This window comes from Ochotona princeps, chromosome 10, assembly GCF_030435755.1.
Source record: "Ochotona princeps isolate mOchPri1 chromosome 10, mOchPri1.hap1, whole genome shotgun sequence".
NCBI lineage: Eukaryota > Metazoa > Chordata > Mammalia > Lagomorpha > Ochotonidae > Ochotona > Ochotona princeps.
In genome coordinates, this window is record NC_080841.1 from 9,543,982 (window position 1) to 9,565,804 (window position 21,823).

At 41.7% G+C, this 21,823-nt stretch overlaps 1 protein-coding gene across 2 annotated transcripts in view; it reads left to right on the top strand.

The window, feature by feature from the left end:
- LOC101518037 (complement factor H) overlaps positions 1-21,823 on the top strand; it is a 145,876-nt gene that overhangs the window by 61,541 nt on the left and 62,512 nt on the right. For both annotated transcript variants that reach the window (XM_058668965.1, XM_058668960.1), the window contains 7 exons: positions 2,200-2,379; positions 2,842-3,051; positions 7,159-7,332; positions 7,952-8,128; positions 10,114-10,290; positions 17,228-17,410; positions 18,326-18,686. In XM_058668965.1, coding sequence (XP_058524948.1) covers positions 2,200-2,379; positions 2,842-3,051; positions 7,159-7,332; positions 7,952-8,128; positions 10,114-10,290; positions 17,228-17,410; positions 18,326-18,540 — 1,316 coding nt within the window. In that variant the 3' untranslated portion in view covers positions 18,541-18,686. Of the gene's footprint in view, positions 1-2,199; positions 2,380-2,841; positions 3,052-7,158; positions 7,333-7,951; positions 8,129-10,113; positions 10,291-17,227; positions 17,411-18,325 lie in introns of those variants that run through there.

Genomic DNA, 21,823 nt, shown 5'->3' on the forward strand with positions numbered 1-21,823 from the left:
AGTCTACTCCCATCCCCAGCTCATGTGAACCAGCAGGTGTGATACCCTAGCCCTGCATCACTTGCACTCCAGCCTGGTTTTGCACTCGCCAGTAGGCTAAGATCTGCTTGGCCCTGTCTGGTCTTCCCGCTTCCAAATCCAACCCACGCAGTTGCCGACAGGTGGGGCTATGTTTTCCAGCTTTCCTAACCTCTATGTCTGGAACACGTGTTCACCAGTGGGAGCTATGGTCCAGTAGGGGAGTCTCCTAGTTTCCCCACTCAGCCCACTCCCAGACCCAGATCTCACATGCCCCAGCAGGTGCTAGACCCTAGCCTGGCATATCCTGCCCCTCCATATTGGCCTCTGTATGAACTGATGAATTATGCGGGCCAACCCGCCCTACACCCTGTTTTGAGATGCAAAATGCAGGTGCTGCAACTTGGACCTGCCCAGCCCATTCTTAGTCTCAGTACCTGTGAGTGTTGGCAGGTTCCATATTCATTCCTACTTTAGCCTTCACCACGCCAGCTCTTGAGCTAACCAGCGGGACTTGTATTTCATAGGGTTGGGCCCACTTCTCCCCCACAGAATCTACCGCTGGACCTGGTTCTCTCGCGTGCTGGTTAGTGTTATGGTCGTGCCTAAAGTGGCCTGTTCCCTGTTCCAACACTCAATCAAGTACTTGGGTCTAGGTCTGCTAGACAGGCTCAAGCCATAGTTTTTGTATGCTATGGCATATGGTCATCGGTATGCTCTGTGCTAACAAGCCCATCTCAGGACTCTCATACAGTCTGGTGAATCAGTCTGACCCAAATAGATCTTCCAGTCTCTCCCCTCCATACTACCAGGTCTCAGTCCCCTCACTTACCAGCAGTACAGTGGCCCTGTTGTTAAATGTCCCTCAGGATTCATTACTCATTTACACATATGGTTTCTGTATCCATGGATGTCTGTATGCAATATTTCATCACCGCCAAATCCCCAGAGCTCATCAGTGAGCAGCCAGTGGGCAAAGCCCTTGCCAGATTGGCATGCTGGTCTCCCGCAGAATTAAAGTGTTGCCCACTGCTTGAAAGGTAGCCTGCAGGGATTGGAGTGTGGACTGTTTCTTCTCCTCCATCAGCCATGGTTGGGCAACAAAGCAGAATTCCGCTCACATGCCCGAACCGCCACAACTTTTTAATTCTAATGTTGTTAATGGTGTGTATGATTCTAATTTAATCCCTGCGATTAACTCCTGTTGGATATTATATATTATCTTCACTGCATCTGAATGTACTGGATTTGTGACTCTATTTTTGAAGATCTGTGTTTTTGGGTATATTACATTTTAGTGATACAGTCTTGAAAGGTATGTACCTTGCCTCAGTTTTCTGAAAGTGTAGGTGTAATGTTGGTATTACTGTGTCATTTAACCTGTGAAATCTTTTAATCCTATGGCTTACATTTTGGAAAACTTCCTTGATAATGAGCTCAGTTTCTTTCATGGTTGTAGGTTATTCGGATTTTTTTATGTTTGTGCCAGTGTATGGAAACTTCATTTTAAAGAAAGATGACATCTGTATGCTATATACAGTTGTTTCTAATATTACTCATATTCTTTATAATGCTAATTGTTTAATTTTAAGGTTGTATTTTCATGTAGTTTACAACATGAATTTTACTTTTTAATGTAGTTGCAGTTTTTAATGAAGATTATGTAAGTATAATATTCTCTCTTGCTAATAGTTTCATAAACCCTCCAAGTTTTGATAAATTTTGGTAAGGAAATTCAGTCCTCCTTGGAGTGAGCACCCTTTACTGTGGATTACCTTGTGAGGGTTTCCATCCATTCCCAAAATTTAATCTTTGACATTTCTAAAAGTTTCTTGATATATATATATATATATATACACATATATATATATATTCTACTTTTTATTAAGAAAATGTAATGCAGATAAAACATTCTAGAAGTTTTACATAATTAAAATAATTTTATATAAATCACTCAAGATTTGTCAAGCAGGAAAGAAATGGTAGAAACTACAACAGAGACCACGAAAACAGGTAATGCAAAATTTCCATGCAAGCTAAAAAGCTATAGCATATATAAATGGAACACAGCATTATAAGGTAATATGTTATCCTAGCTATTGAAATTGACATTTATTATTGATTATGCTTTTACTATTTTATTATGATTTTACTCACACAGTGTACTTTTAAATTTTTTAGAACAAGCACAGTCATGCCCACCACCACCTCAGATTCCCAACTCTCAAGATATGAACACCACAGTGAATTATCAGCATGGAGAAAAAATATATGTTCTCTGCCAAGAAAATTATGTAATTCAGGGATCAGAGGAGATAGTGTGCCAGGAGGGAAGATGGCAATCAGTACCGCGTTGTGTTGGTCAGTACTTTGTCACTGGTTTCATTGATTCCTCCCAGAGATGGACAGTCTCCCAGGGCTTAGTGTGGTGAAAATGCAGAAAACCTTTCCTCTGTGATTTTTATCCTGAAACTGTCAGCTATGTTTGAAGGAGCATAAATTAATTACCATTCTTTTATTCAGGTGAGAAAAATTAGGACAAAACTTTGGGATATAGTATAAATACTATGTAAAATTTTACAAAAGTATATCTTACTCCTCATAATGAGTTGGACATTGATAAACAGAGTTGGGATTACTAAATAACATAAGTGGATACCAGAAAGAAATGAAAGCATGTATCCTTGCAAGTTTCAATTTTAGATTTTGAATACTTGTTTCAATTATAATTGTTTTAAAATCTCTATAGTTTTTGTGGTTGTTTTTCATTTTAAATATTAAACATCCTATTTGTGTTTACCTTTGGTTTTTCTTCTTCAACAGAAAAAAACCCATGTTTTCAACCACCTGAAATAGAACATGGAAACATTACATCATCTGTGTCTTCAGGAGAAAGCATTGATTTAGTTGTTCCGAGAGTGTACCCACATGGCTCCAAATTAAATTATGTTTGTGAAGATGGCTTCAGGATATCAAGAGATGATGGAATAACATGTCACATGGGGAGATGGAGCTCTCCACCTCAGTGTGTGGGTAAGAGCCATGTGAAACCCCCAGTTCTTTTTTAGTATAATTCACTAAAAATATCTCTTATTAAGCCTAGTGGCTAATCCTTGCATTTCATGTGCCAGTAACCTGTATGCATGCCAGTTTGTGCCCCAGCTGCCCCACTTTCCAGCTAGCTCCCTGTTCATGCCCTGGGAATGCAGTAGAGGACAGTCCAAAGCCTTGTGACCCTGCACCCATGTAGAAAACTGGAAGAAGCTCCTGGCTGCCATGTTTGGATTGGCTCAGCTCCAGCCATTGTGGCCACTTGGGGAGTAAACCTGTGGATATATTTCACTGTCTATCCTTCTCTCTGTAAATCTACTTTTCCAATAAAAATATAATAAGCTTTTAAATATATTTACACATCTTATCAAACTCATGATGTTGAAGAATCAAACTCTCTTTTTTTCTGACTTTTTAAAAAATTTTTTAATTGTATTTTTGTTGACAATCTTTACATAGTTAATTACGGTAAAAAAAAAAAAAGGTTCAGGGGGTATAGGGAAGTGGGTAATAGTATTATTTCCATATTGTTTCCATCATATATCTGAGGTAAAGGGGAATATTGACGGAGAAGCCCCACCCAGTTTCCCACCCTCCCCAAATCCCAGGTGTGGGGCATGCTCTGAGATCCTTGCTCAAATGGTTTTAATAGTTCTCCAGTTATGAATCGCTGCCAGTTTCACTCGATGAGGTCGTCCACTGATTGACACAGTCCATCAGAGTCTTCATTTGCCCAGTATTTTGCTGACAACATATAGCTGAGGTGGTTGATTGACTTGCTCTGTCCTCTGTCTTTTCTTGGCTAGGGTTCTGAGTCCAGCAGTTCGATTGGGGAGATCTCCAAAGAAACTTTGAGGTATTTCCAGACCAGATTCTTTTATGTTCTAGCAAGCACAGGGCCCAGCACAGTCCATCACCATGATCAGCTGGTGGTTTCAATTGCTGGGTTGGTTCTGTTTTCAGTCCTGACTTGCACTGGAACCAATGGGTGTTGCAGTTCAGCCTGGTTCTGCCCAGCACATACTTGGCCGTCACACAGACCAGTGGGAGCTGCAGCCTAGTCGGGGTGACCCACAATAACCCCCACCAGGCCTGCCCCCTACCCTGGTTTGCCAGTATGTGTAGCAGACTAGTCCAGTCTGTCCCACATCCCATTTGGCTCTTGTACTTGTCAGTAGGTATTAAAGCTTAGTTCCATCTAACCAACTCAACTCTCCAGCCCTCACGGATGTTGTTGAGTGCCTCTCTGTCTAGCCACCTCAGTCCCCGTTCTAGTTTTCATGCCCTCCCGCTGGAGTAGTGACCCAAGAGGGGGGAACCCACTATTTCCCTCCCAGGTCTCTCTCAATCCCAGTTTATGCACTCTTCCGGTGGTTCTGTGGTTTAACTTGACAGAATTAGTCCCCAGTGCCAGCTTCTGCCAGTTGATGCTGTGGCTAAGCCCAAACATCCCTCACCTACTCTAATTTGTGTTTGCACCAGCAGGAATAATCAGCCTAGCCTGGCTTTTCCCTGATCTAGTCCACGTGCAGCGCACAGGTGTTGCAACCTTGCTTAGTCTAGTCTGTCCTCATCCCAGCTCAAGCTCTCCAGTGGGAGTAGCTGTCTGGCGAGGGGACCAGCCCTTTAATCTCCCTGCCAGCTCTGCCCCTCCCTTACTGGTTCTCACGTGTGCTGGTTGGGTGCTGCAGTCAAATCCAGTACAGGCAACCACGGTTTTGTCACGACCAAACCTGGCTCGACCCACACTCTGTTCTGGTGTTCGGATTTACCAGTGTATGACATGAACCAACTCAGCCCGGTCTGCCCCTGACTTATGCCAGATGTATGCCAGTGGGAAACTTTCCATGGCCTATTCTGGGCTGTTTCCTATCATGCTTCTTGCGCTTACCTGCCGGATCTGTGTCCTGCCAGAGGAGTTGCCCAGGCTCCTCCATCAGAACCTCTCCCAATGGCAGATTTTGCGCATACCAGGGGGTCCTTGAGCCAGCCCTATTCAGTTCACCTCATGTCCTAGCAGGAACAGTGGCTTTTCCTGGCTGGCTTTCACCCCATTCTGGTTCTTGTGGTTGGATGTTTCAGCCCAGCTATGGCTCATCCATACCCACATACAGCTCACACATGGCTCAGTAGGGTGTTGAGACCCAGCCTAGTCAGTCCCACATCCACCCTGGTTCTCCAGGACACCAGATGATGTTGGGGTCTGGCCTGGCCTGTTGCATCCAATCCCAGCTCACACTAGCGCCTCGGGGGATTGCAACTTATTCCTAGATAGAATGCAGCCCCATTCCAGCACACGTGCCCCTTGGTGGGAACCTCAACCCAGTTAAGGTGTCCCCTTACCTCCCCAACTGGGCCTGTTCCTAGCCGTAGATCATGCGCCTGCCAGTGGTTGCTCTGACTCAGCTTGTCTCAGTCCCTCACTTGTCCTGGCCTCTGCCTTAGACAGTGTGGCTTATTGTCCTTGACTCAAGTAGACCAGTAGTTACAAGAGCAAGGCTCGGTATGCCCTGTGCTCCATGCTGGTTTCTAGTTTTGCTTAGGCTAAGGTTTGCTCAGTCCTGCCCAATACATTCTTGTTCCGTTACCAATTTCTACAAAGGAAGAGTTACCGCCATTGGGAATGGTTAGGATTGACTGAGATCCCAGAAGCACAGTGGGATCAACCTGGAGCTACCTAAGCAGCGATTCAGGTAACCAATATCCCAGAGCTCCCTGGCCAGGCAGCCAGCAGGCAGAGCCTGGCACCACATGGTGCACTGGCCGCCCTGGGGGAGGCCGAGGACTCGTTCACTGCCTTGCGGCAGTGTCTTTGGCGTGAGCCCCCAGCATTGGGTCCGACCCGGCAGGGGCACCCCCCACAGTCGCCACACTGTGAGGAGCGGCACTTGCCCCCGAATCCCAAGGCCCGAACCCCTCCCAAATTCACCCAGCCGCCAGATATTAGCAGCTGGGCGGAGCTAGGAATTTTAACCCAGTTCCCAAGTTCCCTCATGGTGCACTTACCCTGAGGGAAGAGCTCTCTTGGGTCCTGGAGGAGGCCGAGGACTCATTCACTGCCTTGTGGCAGTGTCTTTGGCGTGAGCCCCCAGCATTGGGTCTGACCCTGCAGGGGCACCCCCCACAGCCGCCACACTGTGAGGAGAGGCACTTGCCCCCAGACCCAATGCCCGAACGAAGAATCAAATTCTTACACATACACAATCATGTTTATATTAGTCATGAAAATACTTCCTGAATAAATCAATTGACATTTGATTTTATTGGCTCATTATACATTTGCTCATTATTCTGACATTTTGGTTATTCATTTTGAAGATTCTTTTTTGTTAGACGCACAAAGTTGTACACAAAAAGAGGGGGAGAGGCAAAGAAAGAAAGAATTTTTTCACCCAATGGTTCACTCTCCAAATAGCCCTTACAAATGGGGCTGGGCCAGCCAGAAGCCAAAAGCCAGGACCATCATCTGGTCTCCCAAATGGGTGCAACAGCCCAGGTACTTGGGGAGTCTTCAGCTACTTTTCCCAGGTATATCAGCATGGATTGGAAGTGGACCAGCACAGTCTCAAACTGGCACCCAAATGGGTTGTAGGCACCGGTTGGTGGTGGTGGTGATGGCTTAACTAGCTACTCTATAGCACTGGCCCTGACTATATCCTCACTTGTTTGTATAGTAAAAACAGGTGTGTTGTGAGATCAAACATCCTATTTATACAAATTACAGTGCTTGCCTTGCTTCTAAATATAATGATTATTATGATCTTCAGACAGTATTCCATCTGTTATCATACAGTGTACAATACTTTTATTAGATTTATAATCACTCAATTTGCTGCTGAAGCATTGGTTAGTTCTTAAGGGTGCTGATATATTTTATTGTTTGAGTACTTTCTCAGGCTGTGACATTTGACAGACAGCCACACACAACAGCAGTGGCTTTAGGAAGTATTTGCAGCCTTTCGTGTTGATGTAATAGTCACTGCTATGCTTCTGTATCTGTTTAAATACAACCACTGAAAAGCCAGTGCGTGCAACTAAAATCCTGAGTGCATTTAACATGAATTAATTCCTGCATTATTTTGATTGTAGGACTTCCTTGTGGCCCTCCACCCGAGATTTCTAATGGTGCTGCCGTTGCTACATCAGCCAGTTACCAGTATGGAAGAGAAATTGCATACAGATGTGATGAAGGTTTTGGAATTGATGGACCCGAATCTATAACATGTTTAGGAAGAAAATGGTCACCACCCCCAGATTGCATAAGTATAGTATATTTGATCTATTACATGTATTAAAAATACCCTTCTTGGGAAGTAAAAAATATTTGAGAGACAAATCAATTGTAATTCTAGAGCTTTATAGGGTATCTATCTATTGAAGGTTTTGAATTCTAGCAAAGAATCATAGTCCTAATGACAAGGAAAAGGTTTGGTGTTATGAGCCAAATGATTTCAGTTCTGCCTCATCTTGTGTGAGATTTCAACTTCCAGAAACACACATCCTCTCACTTTTCCTCTCTGTTCCCGAAGCACAGCTCACCACAACTCATAGATTCCATCATTATTCATTCTGCTTTCAATGCATAAACTACCTCCCTATAAAAACATATTTCCAAATTTCTTTAAAGTAAGAAAAATAGGAATCTGGATGCAAGCTGCTCTCAGGTACAGCTACCAGTGTCTCATCAGACATCAATACTGCCCCCATTTTATCTTTTTATTAAATATGGAGCAATCTAATACAATTAGATCAGAGCCTGTAACATCATGTTTCATACAAGTTTTATGTACTATTGATTAGTTTCATACACAGGTAACAGATGTTTTAGAATATAATTACTGTATATTATCATTTCCTGAACTAGTTTTTCTGTTCCTTTCAGTAACAGATTGTCTAAATTTACCCGTCTTTGATGTTGCCATACCCCATGGAAGGAAAAAGCACACATATAAATCAGGAGAACAAGTGACGTACACATGCCCAGAAAATTACAGAATGACTGGATCCAGTGTTGTGACATGTGTTAACAGCAGGTGGATAGGAGCACCAACGTGCCAAGGTACTTGCATATTTTTTTGGTAATGAATTTACTCAAGTGTCTTAGGCAATAAGGAATAAAATGGAATCTAGCATCATGAAAAAGGGTACACATTAATTTGTTAGAATAGGAGCAAGTAGGTGTAAGCCTAAAAATATAAGGACATATTGAGTACGCAGTGATTCTCCTCACAGCCCTGTGACTCTCAAAGTGTGTATCAGAGCATCAACATTGTTTAGCAAATTGCTGAAAGTATAAATCAAAGTCTATGAGATCCTTGTAGACCTATTTAGTGAAAAAATTGAATGATGAGCTCCTGAAACTGTTGATCACATCCTCCAGGGGCGTCTCTGCAAACTTCAGGGGGGAAGGCATTGCTATGTCCTGTTATAGCTGTGTAAACATCTGAAGGTTTCTGATGAGTAGCACACTCTTTGTAGTATTCTTAAACATTGGCAAGTTAATAGAGTTAGCTTTATACTTGCAGACTATTTTGGGGTTTTTGAAATCTTAATTTGATGTCTTTTGACTGATATTTAAATTAAGTTGCTTTCAAGCTGGGGTCTTAATTTTTGGCTGATTTCCTAAGTGTTTAGGTTTAAAGATTAAAAATAAATCTTAATATGATAACGTCTAACCAAATCCTAATACCACATAATAACTATAATCCACTTTTTAAATTTTAAAACCGCACCTTAATACAATTGTAAAATCAGACAATTGTAACTGTAAAACAAATTGGGCCATTCTCTCACTACTAGAAAATTCCTGTTGATGGTTTAAAATAAAACAAAAAAATGTATAAATAGAAATTCAAGCATTATAGAAAGTGATAGTCTTAAAAATAGACTTTCATGCTCAGTGAAGCTTTTGTTCAAAAGTAAGCAATGCTAAGAATTATAATGTCAGCATCTCAAAGAATTTCATGTGAATTCTGCTAATATGTCTGTTTATTTATGTTTTATATTTGAATGAAATGAATAATATGTTATACATTGTTTTGCCTGGTAATCTGTGAGTGTTCTGATAAGTCTTAGAAGCAGAATTTTCTTACCTGGGTACATCATCATAATAAAGGCAATACAGAATCTTTTAAAAAGATTTATTTATTAATTTGAAAGTCAGCATTACAGAAAGAGATGTGGAGACAGACAGAGATATCTTCCATTTTCACATTAACTTTTCAGGTGATCAGAAATACTGAGGTTGTTTCAGGCTGGAGCCAGGAAAAGGAGTTTCTTCCAGTTCCTCCATGTGCGTGGCAGGGGCACAACTACTTGGGCCATCTTTCACTGCCTTTTTCAGGAAAAGATCTGGATCAAAAAGGCTTATATAGTGTATAAATGAGTATAAAATTTTTGAATTAGTGGTGAACATATGTATTGTTGACTACAGCGTGGCATTTCAATGTATGTTTACAATGTATGCTGACAAAGTCAATGCAATCAGCATTTTCCTTTTTCTGACATTAATTTATGACTGGAACTTTAGAGATCATTTTCTTTGTTTGCTCATAAAATATCTAATATGTTATTTTGAGCTGTTTAGCTATTTTATCCTGGCCCAGCTAGTAATTTGTAGGTATCTGAACAGGAAATCAGTAACAGATGGATCTCTTCCTCCTCTCCTTCTCCCTTTTGCTTCCACAGTCCTTCTCCCCCTAGCTCATCTCTTGTGTGTCACTGTCAATCTTGCTTTCAAACACATAAATAATTGTGTACCAAAAATAAAAGAAAGAAATAGACACTGAATTCCAAGGGAGTAAGATTCTTACCACTATTAGAAGGAGGAAAGGAGAAGACATTTAATGAGGTAAAAGTTTAAATTCTACCAAAAATTGCTTTGTCTTACATTTCTAAACATAATGTACGAATGTACTGACACAAACACAATGTTTCATAACAGGCTACCTACTGATTTTAAGTATTCTTTGAAACATGGTTGCTTATCCAATGATTGGCAACTCAATGTGAATATTTAGATTCTTTATTTTTTTCTTTATTCAGATGTTTCATGTGTGAATCCACCAAATGTAGAAAATGCTATTATAATATCCCCGAAGATGGCAAGGTACCTGTCTGGCCATAAAGTACGTTATGAGTGTAATAGACCTTTTGAAATATTTGGGGAAGTAGAAGTCATGTGTCAAAATGGAACGTGGACAGAAGCACCTCAGTGCAAAGGTACAGTACCATATTTCTCCAAATGTGTAAGAGAAAGCAGTAGGACTAAAAATGCTGATATAAAGTAGAGCAATTCTTGTGCAATCAATAAATGATAGTGTTAGGAATTCTTTTCTTATGAATAAAATCAGGAAATATAACATGCTTTTCCGTGAAACTTTCAATTAATTTAAAAGCACGTGGGATCTGTGAAAATACCTTTCCTTAAATGTAGTAATGCTTAGTTGTTACCTGGGGAGTATATTCACAAAATACAGATTATGTCCATTCTACAGGTCTAGGAGATATCCACCGTGATATGAGGAGTAGATACTTGTGAATAATCTCAGAATGTGATGTGAATATGAGCAGTTTCAATATGTCGATTGTAGATTTTAGATAGGGGACCTGGAGTCAGCTCTGTGGCAAAGCAGATAAAGCTATCACCTGTAATGGCGGCATCCCATTTGGGCACCGTTTTGTTTTAGATGATCTGCTTCCAATCCAGTTCGCTGCCAAATCCCCTGAAAAAGTGTTTGTATTCCTGCGCTCTTATGGGAGTCCCTGAAGATACTCCTGACTGCTGGGTTAAGCCATTCCTGTCTTGGGGATTGTGGCATTTAAGGGAGTGATCCAAAAGACTGGAAATCTCTCTCTCTTTGTGTCTTTCAATTGAGTAAAATATTTTTTTAAGAAAAGAGAAGTGACTATGATCCTATCCAAACAATTACTTTACTTAGAAAAAAGATATTTTCATGGGACACTCAAACATTTAAAGTTTATGAAATAGGAGAAACCCACAATGGACATATTGCTATCCACTTCCATTTAAAATAATTTTCTGCCTGAAATTTTCTGAGATGCTTTCTTGAATCTACCTGTGGTGTCATTTGTAATGATTTCTATGTAGCTGACAAGCAGTTGGGTTATCTTTAAAATAACTTTCTTAAAAATGCCTATCTGACCTTTGACATCTGTGGGCTTCCCTGACATCCTATTTCTTAGTATTTCCTCTTGGTTTGTTAGTCCTCTAACCTTTGACTTAATTTCACCCTGGGTAAAGATTTTAAAGATTTTTGAGTGTTTAATGTTCTTAGGAGTATCTTTCAGCTCCATTTCCCCCTCTATTTTATATTTAATTTAATGGACCAATTCCATAGGCTCTGGATTTGAGATTGACTCCTCCCAACTTATTTCGCCCCATATTATTTCAATAGTATAGTCCTTCATAAGTAGTCATCGTTCTATTATTCTGCTATTTAAATGTATCCTGACATTGCTGGTACAGACACTGGCATAGAGTTCAGTATCCTGTTGTCAAGATATATCCAACAGTTTCAGTGAAAGTCCATCTTTGATTTGGTAGCAGAGAGGAATAACACATTGTATCTTCACATCTGGATATGATAATCTATATTACGTATTTCCTATACATTATCTAAAATAAGAAGCCATGAAATAAAATCAACAACAGGATAAAGATAAAACAGAAGATTCACATCAACATTGAAAAAGTGACATGCTACTGAATAACCAGCATGCTATAAAGAAAAAAAAGAAAACAAATTCTTCTTGGAGAAAACGATGCTACTGTGTGAGCTATGAGCCAAACAAATACATTTTGTAAGGCAGGCTATGTCTGAGCCACTGAGGAGGCCCATCTCTGACACATCCACTCCCACAGTCAGCCCATGGAATCTGCAATTCTCTCCATGGTCAGGGTTCTGAGTCCAGCAGTTCAGTTGGTAGGGAATCACCCAAGAAACCTCATCTGAGGCCATCCCAGACCTGATTCTTGTGTGTGTTTGCCAATACAGGGTCCAGCACAGACTGTTACCCAAATCAGCTTCCGCACACACTGGTAGTTGCAATTGCTGGGTCAATTCTGTCTCCCACCCCATGTTTCACGCAACCCAGTTGGTATTGGAGCCCAGCCTGATCATGCCCACCACATACTCGGCCTTCACGAAAACCAGTGGCAGCTGCAGTCTAGTAGGAGCAACCCACAAAAACCTCCACCAGGCCCGCCCCTGTCCTGGTTTCTGTGCTTGCCAGTATGTACAGCAGACTGATCGTGTCTGTCCTACATCCCATTCAGCTCTCATACATGTTGATGTGTATTGGAGCCCAGTTCATCCCAACCAGCCCCACTATCCTATCCACACTGGTGCCAACGGGTGCCACCATCTGTCTAAGCCATGATTAGGGAATTTGGCCCTTGTGCCAGCATCTGCGGCAAAGCCCAATGAATCCACACCTACGCTGGCTTATGCATGTAGCAGAAGGTACAGTCAGCCCAGCCTGGCTTTTCCCTGATGCAGCTCACATGCATGCCATCAGATGTGGCCCTGCCCGACCTGGTCGACCTCCATTCCAGCTCTCATGGACTTGAATGGGACTATTGGCCCGGCAGGAGGGCTCTTGTAGCCCCCTCACTGGGGTCATCCCCACTACCCCCAGTGTTTCACATGTGTTAGCTGGGTGCTGCAGTCCAGGCTGGCACAGCCCCTCACCTCACCACATGCCAGTGGGAGCTGTAGCCTGCCAAGACCAGGGCCAAACCCAATTCCAACTCACACTGGTGAGGACTACAGCCTAGCAGCCCTACCATCACCCAGTCCTGGCCCTCATGTGGACTGGATGGTTGTTTGCCCTCACTCGGTCTGACCCTCACCCCATTCTGGCACTCGGATTCGCCAGTGGGTGATATGGACTGACCCAGTCTGGCCTACACCCTACTTACACCAAATGTATGCCAGTGGGTACTATATTTTGGCCTGGTCTGGGCTGCTCCCCATCTTGGTTCTTGCACTCACCTGCAGGGAATGTGTCCCAGCAAAGGAATTCCCCAGGCTCCTCCATCAGGATCATTCCCAATGCCAGATCTTATGCACACGGGTGTGTCCATGGGCCAGCCCTAGTTATTCCACTTCCTGTCCTAGCAGGAACCCTGGTCTTTCCTCCCTGGCCCTCACCCATTCCAGTGTTTGTTGGGCACAACAGTCCAGACAAGCCTGGTCTGCATCCAGACACAGCTCACACATTGCTCAGCGGTGGCAGAGACCTGATCTAGCCCATCCTATACCCACCCTGGTTCTCACGAGCACCAGTGGGTGCTGGATTCTACCCCAGTCTGGCACATCCCATACCCAGCCCACCACATGCTGAAGCATTCTGCGCTATATTCGGACCAGACCGCAGCCCTCCTTGACTCTTGCGTTCACCAGTGGGGATCACAGCCTGGCCAGGGCATCCCCTTTGCCTCCCCAGCCAAGCTTGCTCCTCTCCACAGATTTCACACATTACAGTGTTTGCTCTGACCTGGCCTGGCATAGCCCCCATTCGTCTTAGCCTTTGCCTATGGATGCTGATCCTGCCTTGACCTAGCCAGCTCTCAGTCCCTACTCTTTCTGGAGGGTGCTGCAATCTGGCCCTGCTCAGTCTACTCCCATCCCCAGCTCATGTGAACCAGCAGGTGTGATACCCTAGCCCTGCATCACTTGCACTCCAGTCTGGTTTCTGCACTCGCCAGTAGGCTAAGTTCTGCTTGGCCCTGTCTGGTCTTCCCGCTTCCAAATCCAACCCACACAGTTGCCAACAGGTGGGGCTACGTTTTCCAGCTTTCCTAACCTCTATGTCTGGAACACGTGTTCACCAGTGGGAGCTATGGTCCAGTAGGGGAGTCTCCTAGTTTCCCCACTCAGCCCACTCCCAGACCCAGATCTCACATGCCCCAGCAGGTGCTAGACCCTAGCCTGGCATATCCTGCCCCTCCATATTGGCCTTTGTGTGAGCTGGTGAATTATGCGGGCCAGCCTGCCCTACTCCCTGCTTTAGGATGCACATGCAGGTGCTGCAACTTGGACCTGCCCAGCCCATTCTTAGTCTCAGTACCTGTGAGTGTTGGCAGGTTCCATATTCATTCCTACTTTAGCCTTCACCACGCCAGCTCTTGAGCTAACCAGCGGGACTTGTATTTCATAGGGTTGGGCCCACTTCTCTCCAACGCCCGCATCGCCGCGTATCCCAAGCCGAGCGGAAGGACTAGGGTTACAAAGAAGACAACACACACTGGGCGATTCGTGCAAAGAGTATGCCGCTTTATTGAAGTCTAGCCTGCCTTTTATACTCTCTGGTTCCTCCCAGTATTTTTCCAATGTTCAAGCAGCTGCTAAGACCCCCAGGGACATCTTGATCAACGGGAATCAGGTTAGCAGGAACTTGCGGTTAAGCCAGGAACTAAATGCATCAGGCCAAGATTGTGCATCCTGTTACCCCTTGAAAATCATGCTAAGGTGTGGAGTTAACCCTTGGGAGACCTGGCCCTGCGCATTCTCTTCTTTGCCTGCACAGTTTCTTGTCAGTTCAGGTGTGAGTCTGATTGAGTTTCCTCTATATGTCACCTGATTTTTTTTTCATGTGCATATTTAAAATCTTCTCCTTATGTTCAACTGATGAGAGCTTGACCCCTTTTGATCAGCCCTGTTTGGAGTTCTGTGCCCCGCCCGTATTCTGTTTACTGATACTTTCCGCAGATTAAGGAATTTTTTTGTATTATTTCATGAATTACATTTTAAAACCCAGCTTCTCTTTCTACACTTTTTGGGAACTCCTGACACTCTTATATTTGGCCTTTTAATAGTGTCTATCAATTTTTGAGATTCTTTCTTCTGCCTCCTTCATTCTGTTACTGAGACTTTCCCCTGAATTTTTAATTTGATCCCTTACAAACTTCGTTTCCATTAAATCTGCTTGATTTTTTTTAGCATTGCTATTTCCTGTGTGACATAGCCCTTAAATTCCTGTATTTGCTTCTCATTGTTGATAAGAAGCTTTATAACAAATGTTCTGAATTCTGTAACATTTCCTTGATGTATCCATCAGTTAACTCTGAAGTTGGCAAAGGCTTTCGCTGCTTTGCTGAAGATTCTTCAGTTATATTCATTGTGCTTTGTCTCTCCTTTTGCTCTTGATCATTGCAATTCTGGTGAGCAGGTTTTTCTGCTTAGGGCTGGTTTGTAAGCTCTGTTACCCACAGGTGTACAGGTCAGTTTTATTGTTTTGGTTTGGTACACAGTTCTTTGTAGTTGCTTGTGCCACTTCCTCTATCAGGTTTCAGTGCTGGGCTCTTGTGCTATGCTTCTACCACAGACTCCCTGCATTGCCTCAGCCTCAGGATCACCACTTTCTACATCCTGTGATCCCTCCTGTAGTGTGGCGACACTATTGTCTATACAGCCTTTCTCCTCCCTCTGTTTCAAGCAGTGGCCAGGGTTAGGGAGACACCAGCTGTCCTAAATAACTGGGTTGTAAGTCATGCTGATCTTGCAGACACCTGCTGGCCATTAGGCTGGGAGCCACGCAGACCTATTTTGGGTGGAACCTGTAGAATGATGGGGAACACCTGGGGAAGCATTACAATGCACTGAGCACAGCTCGCTGTTAACCACAGCCTTTGGTCCCATGAAAATGCAACCAAACTGCCCCTGTTTTAGCACATATAAAGTTTACTGTTGTTCCTTATATCATTCAACCTGTGCCCCATTACACAAAATGGAGCCTGATGTCACAATTGTAGAGTTCTCATGCTTCCTGGCTGTTAGATCTGGGGGCCACACAGACCCACTATGTGTGGAACCTGCAGGATTTAAAATTGGCACTGCTTTCCCAGCAGAATAAGTGCAGTATGCTGAGCCAATAATAAACCTGCTCTCAGCCATTGCTGAGATTCACAATCTTAGCCCTGATACACAAAACGGTGCCTGATGTGACACTAGTGGGGACCTTGGCTATGAGATCCACCCTGTTCTTATACAACCACTTGGAATTTACTGCTCTGTCTATGCTCATGGTCTGGTCAAAAAAATCAGGAGGATGAACAGTTCTCTGCCTTTGTTCACCTCCCAAGCTCCCGGTGAACTCACTTTCCTACGTGTTTTTTGCTGAAGCTCTGGATGTGTTTGAAGCTTTGACTGCCTGCCTCCTCAACAACCCCATTTTATTTATTGTTCTAGATATTACACTTATAGGTAACTACCATATTAACATTTATGTAGTACATGTAAATAGAAATATGGAAACTTGATTTCCATTTAGAAGCACTAACACTTCCACGCCAGCTGTCTGACACTCCATCCAGATCTCCTGAATGGGTAGCAGGACGCACCTGTTTGAGCCCTCAAGCTGCTGATTCCAGGCTAAATATTAGCAGGAACCAAGAATTGGGAACGGAGCCAGGACATGAACCCAGACATTCTGCCACGACATCCCAGTACCCAAGGTTCAATACAGATCACAAAGGGCACACTGCTGTGTTGCCCCTGAGTCCTGAAGTCTCTAGCCAGATGGAATTTTCTACCAGACACTCTACCTGTAACTCTTGTTCTTTCTCCCTCTCTCTCTCTTTCTCCCTGTATCTCTCCTAGACTCTCCCTACTTCTCTACTTTCCCCCATCCTTTCCTCCTCCCTCTCCTGTTATCCTGCCTATCAAGTAAATAAACCATAAAAATCAGCCGATAAGTGTAACTTAGTGTATGTGATGAAATCATTTGTAAAACATTTTCTTCATCACAAAATTCCAAGATTCTTGACATCATATATCGTGCTGCATTTTCTTTGCTTTATTTTAAAATAACCAGTAGTTTGACTTGATGTCTTAATCTATATATATTTTTTTAAATATTCATTTATTCATTAATTACATTGCATTACATGACACAATTTCATAGGTACTGGGATTCCCCCCCCTTCACCCCAAACCCTTCCCCCATCATGAATTCCTTCACCTTGATGCATAACCACAGCTCAAGTTCCGTTGAGATTCCCTAATTAAAAGTTTACACCATACAGAGTCCAGCATCCCACTTGTCCAGTTCAAGTTCTATAGATATATATAGCTATATATTTTATAATCTATATATTTATATCTATATATTTTATAATCTATTTATTTTATAGATTCTACAGGAAAATGTGGGCCTCCTCCCCCAATTGAAAATGGAGACACTACTTCACTCTCATCACAAGTGTATCCTTCAGGTTCATCAGTGGAGTATCAATGCCAGGACATGTATAAGCTTGAGGGGGAAAAGAAAATAACGTGCAGAAATGGGAACTGGGGAAAACCACCTAAATGCTTACGTGAGTGCTTTAACATTCTCATGAGTTCAGGGAAAATTGGAGAAATGAACATAAAATCTTGCTGATTATAATAGAATGTCTACAGATTAATGAAAACAGTTATGCTGAGTCCTTGACACTAAGTATTCATTTGTAAAGAGATGAAGCTTAGAAAACTTTCCAATGTATATATGTATATATATTGGTATTTATATTTTGGAATTTTTAATCATGTGGTACAAGTTTGTATAGACTGGGATTTCACCTCAACTCCCACCCCCGACGATTTTCCCCATTTTGCTACAGTGGAAAACTTTCTAATATTTATATTTATTTAGAAATATGAAGCAGTTAAATAAAAGTGGCATGTATTTGCAGTATACAGACTGATGATTTGACGTAATGTAATGCAGTGCTTCACAAAAATCCGATTCACACATTCATCACCACCCACCATTACCATTGTGACCTCATGGACAGTCCATGAGCAGCGTGTGGTGGGCAGCGGGATTAGTGCTAGGTCTCAACATGTCCTCTCCCATCAAATTCCAAGGAATCAATGCATTATTACTAACTAACATCACCATGTTGTGTGTTAGCTAATGACATTGTGTTCGTCTTAATTTGTACTCTTTGAGCAACAAACACCTTTATCAAAGTCAGCTCTAATAAGTTTTAAGATGTAGAGCTCTTAATATATATCATTGATATGAATCTTTGACGTTAATATTATATCTCTTATGAAACACCATGTTTTAACATTTCTTGCAATTTTTAGAGATTTATTTATTTGCTATAGCATTTAACAGACTCTATTTGTAAATAATTATAACAAAGGCTTCCTAAGATACTGTTTTATATTCAGCTTGTACTCTGCAAAGAGTTTGAAAATATTTATGTGCTATATAATTTTTATATTTATTTTTCTACTTTCAGATGCATGTGTTATCTCAGAAGACAGCATGAGAGAACATAACATAATGTTGAGGTGGATATCAAACAAAAAGCTTTATTCTGAATCAGGAGACACTGTTGAATTTAAATGTTTAAGAGGCTATAATCCAGCCACCATTCCTGAATCGTTTCGAGTAACGTGCAGGGATGGCCAATTGCAATACCCTCGTTGTGAAAAAACTCCAAGAAGATATTAACATAATGAATTTATTCAACTTTACTCAGAATTTCTTTTAATCCAATTCTCATTTTTAAAAGTTTTTGTTTAGCCTACCCTTACTCTTCATTAAGAATTTGCATTGATCTTACAGATTTATATCTTATAACCTCGTACCACGGTTTCTTTTTTTTTTCAAGTTTTATTTAATATTAGAGCGGCAGAGTGACATAGGCAAATGGCGACACAGAGAGAGAAAGAGTGCCTCCATCTCTTGTTCATTCCCTGAGGATTTGCCAAAGCCAGAGCTGAGCCGGGTAGAAATTAAGAGCCAAGAATTCGATCCTGTCTCCCACATGTGGGTCAGCAGCCCAAATGCTTGGCCGGTCAGGTGCTGCCTCTGTTGTACATTAGTTAGAAGCTGAGTTGAAAACACAGAGTTGGGAATGCTATGATACAGGGTGTGGGCCTCCCCATGCTGAACATCACACTTGCTGAAAGCACAGCATTACTCTGAGCTGAACCAGGAGCAGGAATGTCGCCTAGTGGAGAAGGCCTCATGGGTTGGACACCTGCGTTCCATGTCAGAGAACCTGGGATCCACTCCTGAGTCCAGCTTCCTGCTAATGCCTCACTGGGGGGCAGCAGAAGATGATTCAGGTGGTTGGATTCCTGTGACTCACGTGAGAGACCTGGATTGATTTCCATGTCCACCCCAGCTGTTGCCATTGTGAACATCTGGGCACTGAGCTGTGGTTGAGAACTCCATGTCTATCAGTCTGACTCACCAATAAACAAATAAAACTTTTCAAATTAAATGTTTCAAAAATGATTTTCTGCTTAAAAGTTTCTTTCCTTCTTGTTTGGGTCACGAAATTTGTTTCCATAGGTGATTGAATATTACATACTTTGATCGTCTTTTAACATTCATTTTCAATGCTTTATATTAAACCATTTTCAAGTCCATTGATTATTGGCATTGAATTCTTCATGCTGTTGTTATTTTCCTTCCATTCTTACAGATGGTGTATTTCTCAGTTCTAACACACATATTTGATTTTTTATTTTTGTTTGAAAGATTTGTTTGTTTTAATTGAAAAGACAGATTTACATAGAGCCAGAGAGCCAGAGAGAAAGAACATCCATCTGCTGGTTCACTCCCCAAGATGCCTCTACACTCGGGGGCTGAGCTGATCTGAAGGCAGGAGTCATAAAGGTCCTCATTTTGGTCTCAGTTCTGGTAGAGTCCCAAGGCTCTGGGCCAGCCTCTACTTCTTTCCATGCCACATTCAGGGAGCTCGATGGGAAGTGTTGCAGCCAGGACATGAACCAATGCCCATACAGGGTCCTAGTGTTGAACAGGGAGAACTAGCCAATTGAGGCAGCCCGCTGGGCCCTTTGATTGTGTCTTAGTTTATCATTTTCTCTTGGATTTTTTTCTTTTCATTCAATAGTTCTTCTGTTAGCCTCACACACAAGTATCTGATTGTCCAACAAATAAATATCTTATTTCCACTTGAGCTCTATAATCCAATATGCATGCAATCAAGTAGAATACATTCTTAATTACCACCAGAATGAAAGTCAATTTCAGTTTATGTTTTCATTTACAGATAAAGCTACACTGTGACATTGCTGCTTCTTAAGATTTGTTGCTATTATTATTATCATTATTATTATGATGATACAGTTCAATAGACTCTGGGTTTTCCCATCCCCCTCCATGATTTCTCTCTCATCCTTCTGATTTCCTCTGTACTATTACAATGATGGTCTTCCATGCACAGTCATAAGTCCATGCTTCTCTTATTGAAGTGTTTCCTGGCATTGTAGACCTTGACAGAAAGTGTTTCCTGACATTGTAGACATTGACAGAAAGTCCAGCATCCTCCTGTCAGGATATATTCAGCAGTTTCACTGGGAGTCCATCTTTGGTGTGGGTGCAAGATGCATGCTGCACTATGTCTCCACATCTAGACACATCAATCTCTCTCCCCTTCTTTTATATATCTCCTTAAAAACAGAGCCAGAAAATAACCCACAAGAGCAAGAAAAAGAAAAATTACATCAACATGCTACAGAGTGATGAACGCATCCCTGAAGTGATAAAAAATTATAACTTTTTTTAGTAATTTTTGCTACTGCATGACAGATTTGTTGCTCAAGAAATGACAATAATCATATCATTTATTGAATACATATATTGATTAAATTATATTCATTAAATAATGAATATCAGGCCTATTAGATGTAGGAAAAAGCGTTGAGAGGGACATTTACAGCCTCGGGTGCTTACAAACAATCCAAACGTCTCATATGAATGATCTATTAATGAATCACAGGGACATATTGAAAAAGACACAAGTGAAAGGGAATACAGAAATAGGAAAGTGAAAAGTGGAGCTGGAACAAATTCTTTCCTAATTGGATAAAAAATAATTTCCTTCAATGAACTCCTTCTACAAGCAGATTTCAGATTAATATGCTCAAGCTTGGGTCGCACCAGTGTGGAAGTGTCACAGGAAAAAGCAACCCAGTTAGTGCAAAAACACTTAGGAATATTTCTGTGCATTGAGTAGCATGATGTTCACTGGAGAATTCATTCACTGCAAGCTGTAGTGTAGAAACTGGCAAAGGAAGGAGAGTACAACCCTCACTTACAGCTCTTTTGCTATGGGATGAAACCTTTAGGCTGATGTGTGTATGTGTGTGTGCATCATGGAGCTGCTCAATGCTTTCAAAGATTTCTATTAAATTAAGGTGTACTATTATACAAAAGGCCTTCAAACATATTAAAGTATGTGCAGTTTTGATCCACATATTACTACTTGTTTGAAAATGTGTATCTATGATAGATAATTCATATATCAAATTATTTATTTCTGTTATTCTGTTATTTCTGTTACTTTTTTCTGCAAAGCATATATTACATATTATACACTATGAGATAAACAAAGCAGTAAAAGATGACTGTATATTCAGAACATCAGAAAAGGGACATTAATACACAGAAATTGTATCTGAAGTATGCAAGAGGTTTATAGTTTGTAGCAAACCACTAATAAAGATGATCTGCATTTTTGCTGAATTTTATTTTCTATTTTTTTAAAAATTATCTTCATTTTATGACACTGTTTAATAGGAATTGGGGTTTTGCCTCCCTGTTACCACTCCCCCCCCCCCTTATTGCTCCTCTCCAGTCTTTCAATAGGTGTCTTCCAGTTAGCCTTAGAAGTCCATCATGCCGCCATTGAGGTGTTTACCTGGACAATGAGATTCTGGACTCTAAGCTTGGTATATGCTTGCAATGAAAGAATCTTAAC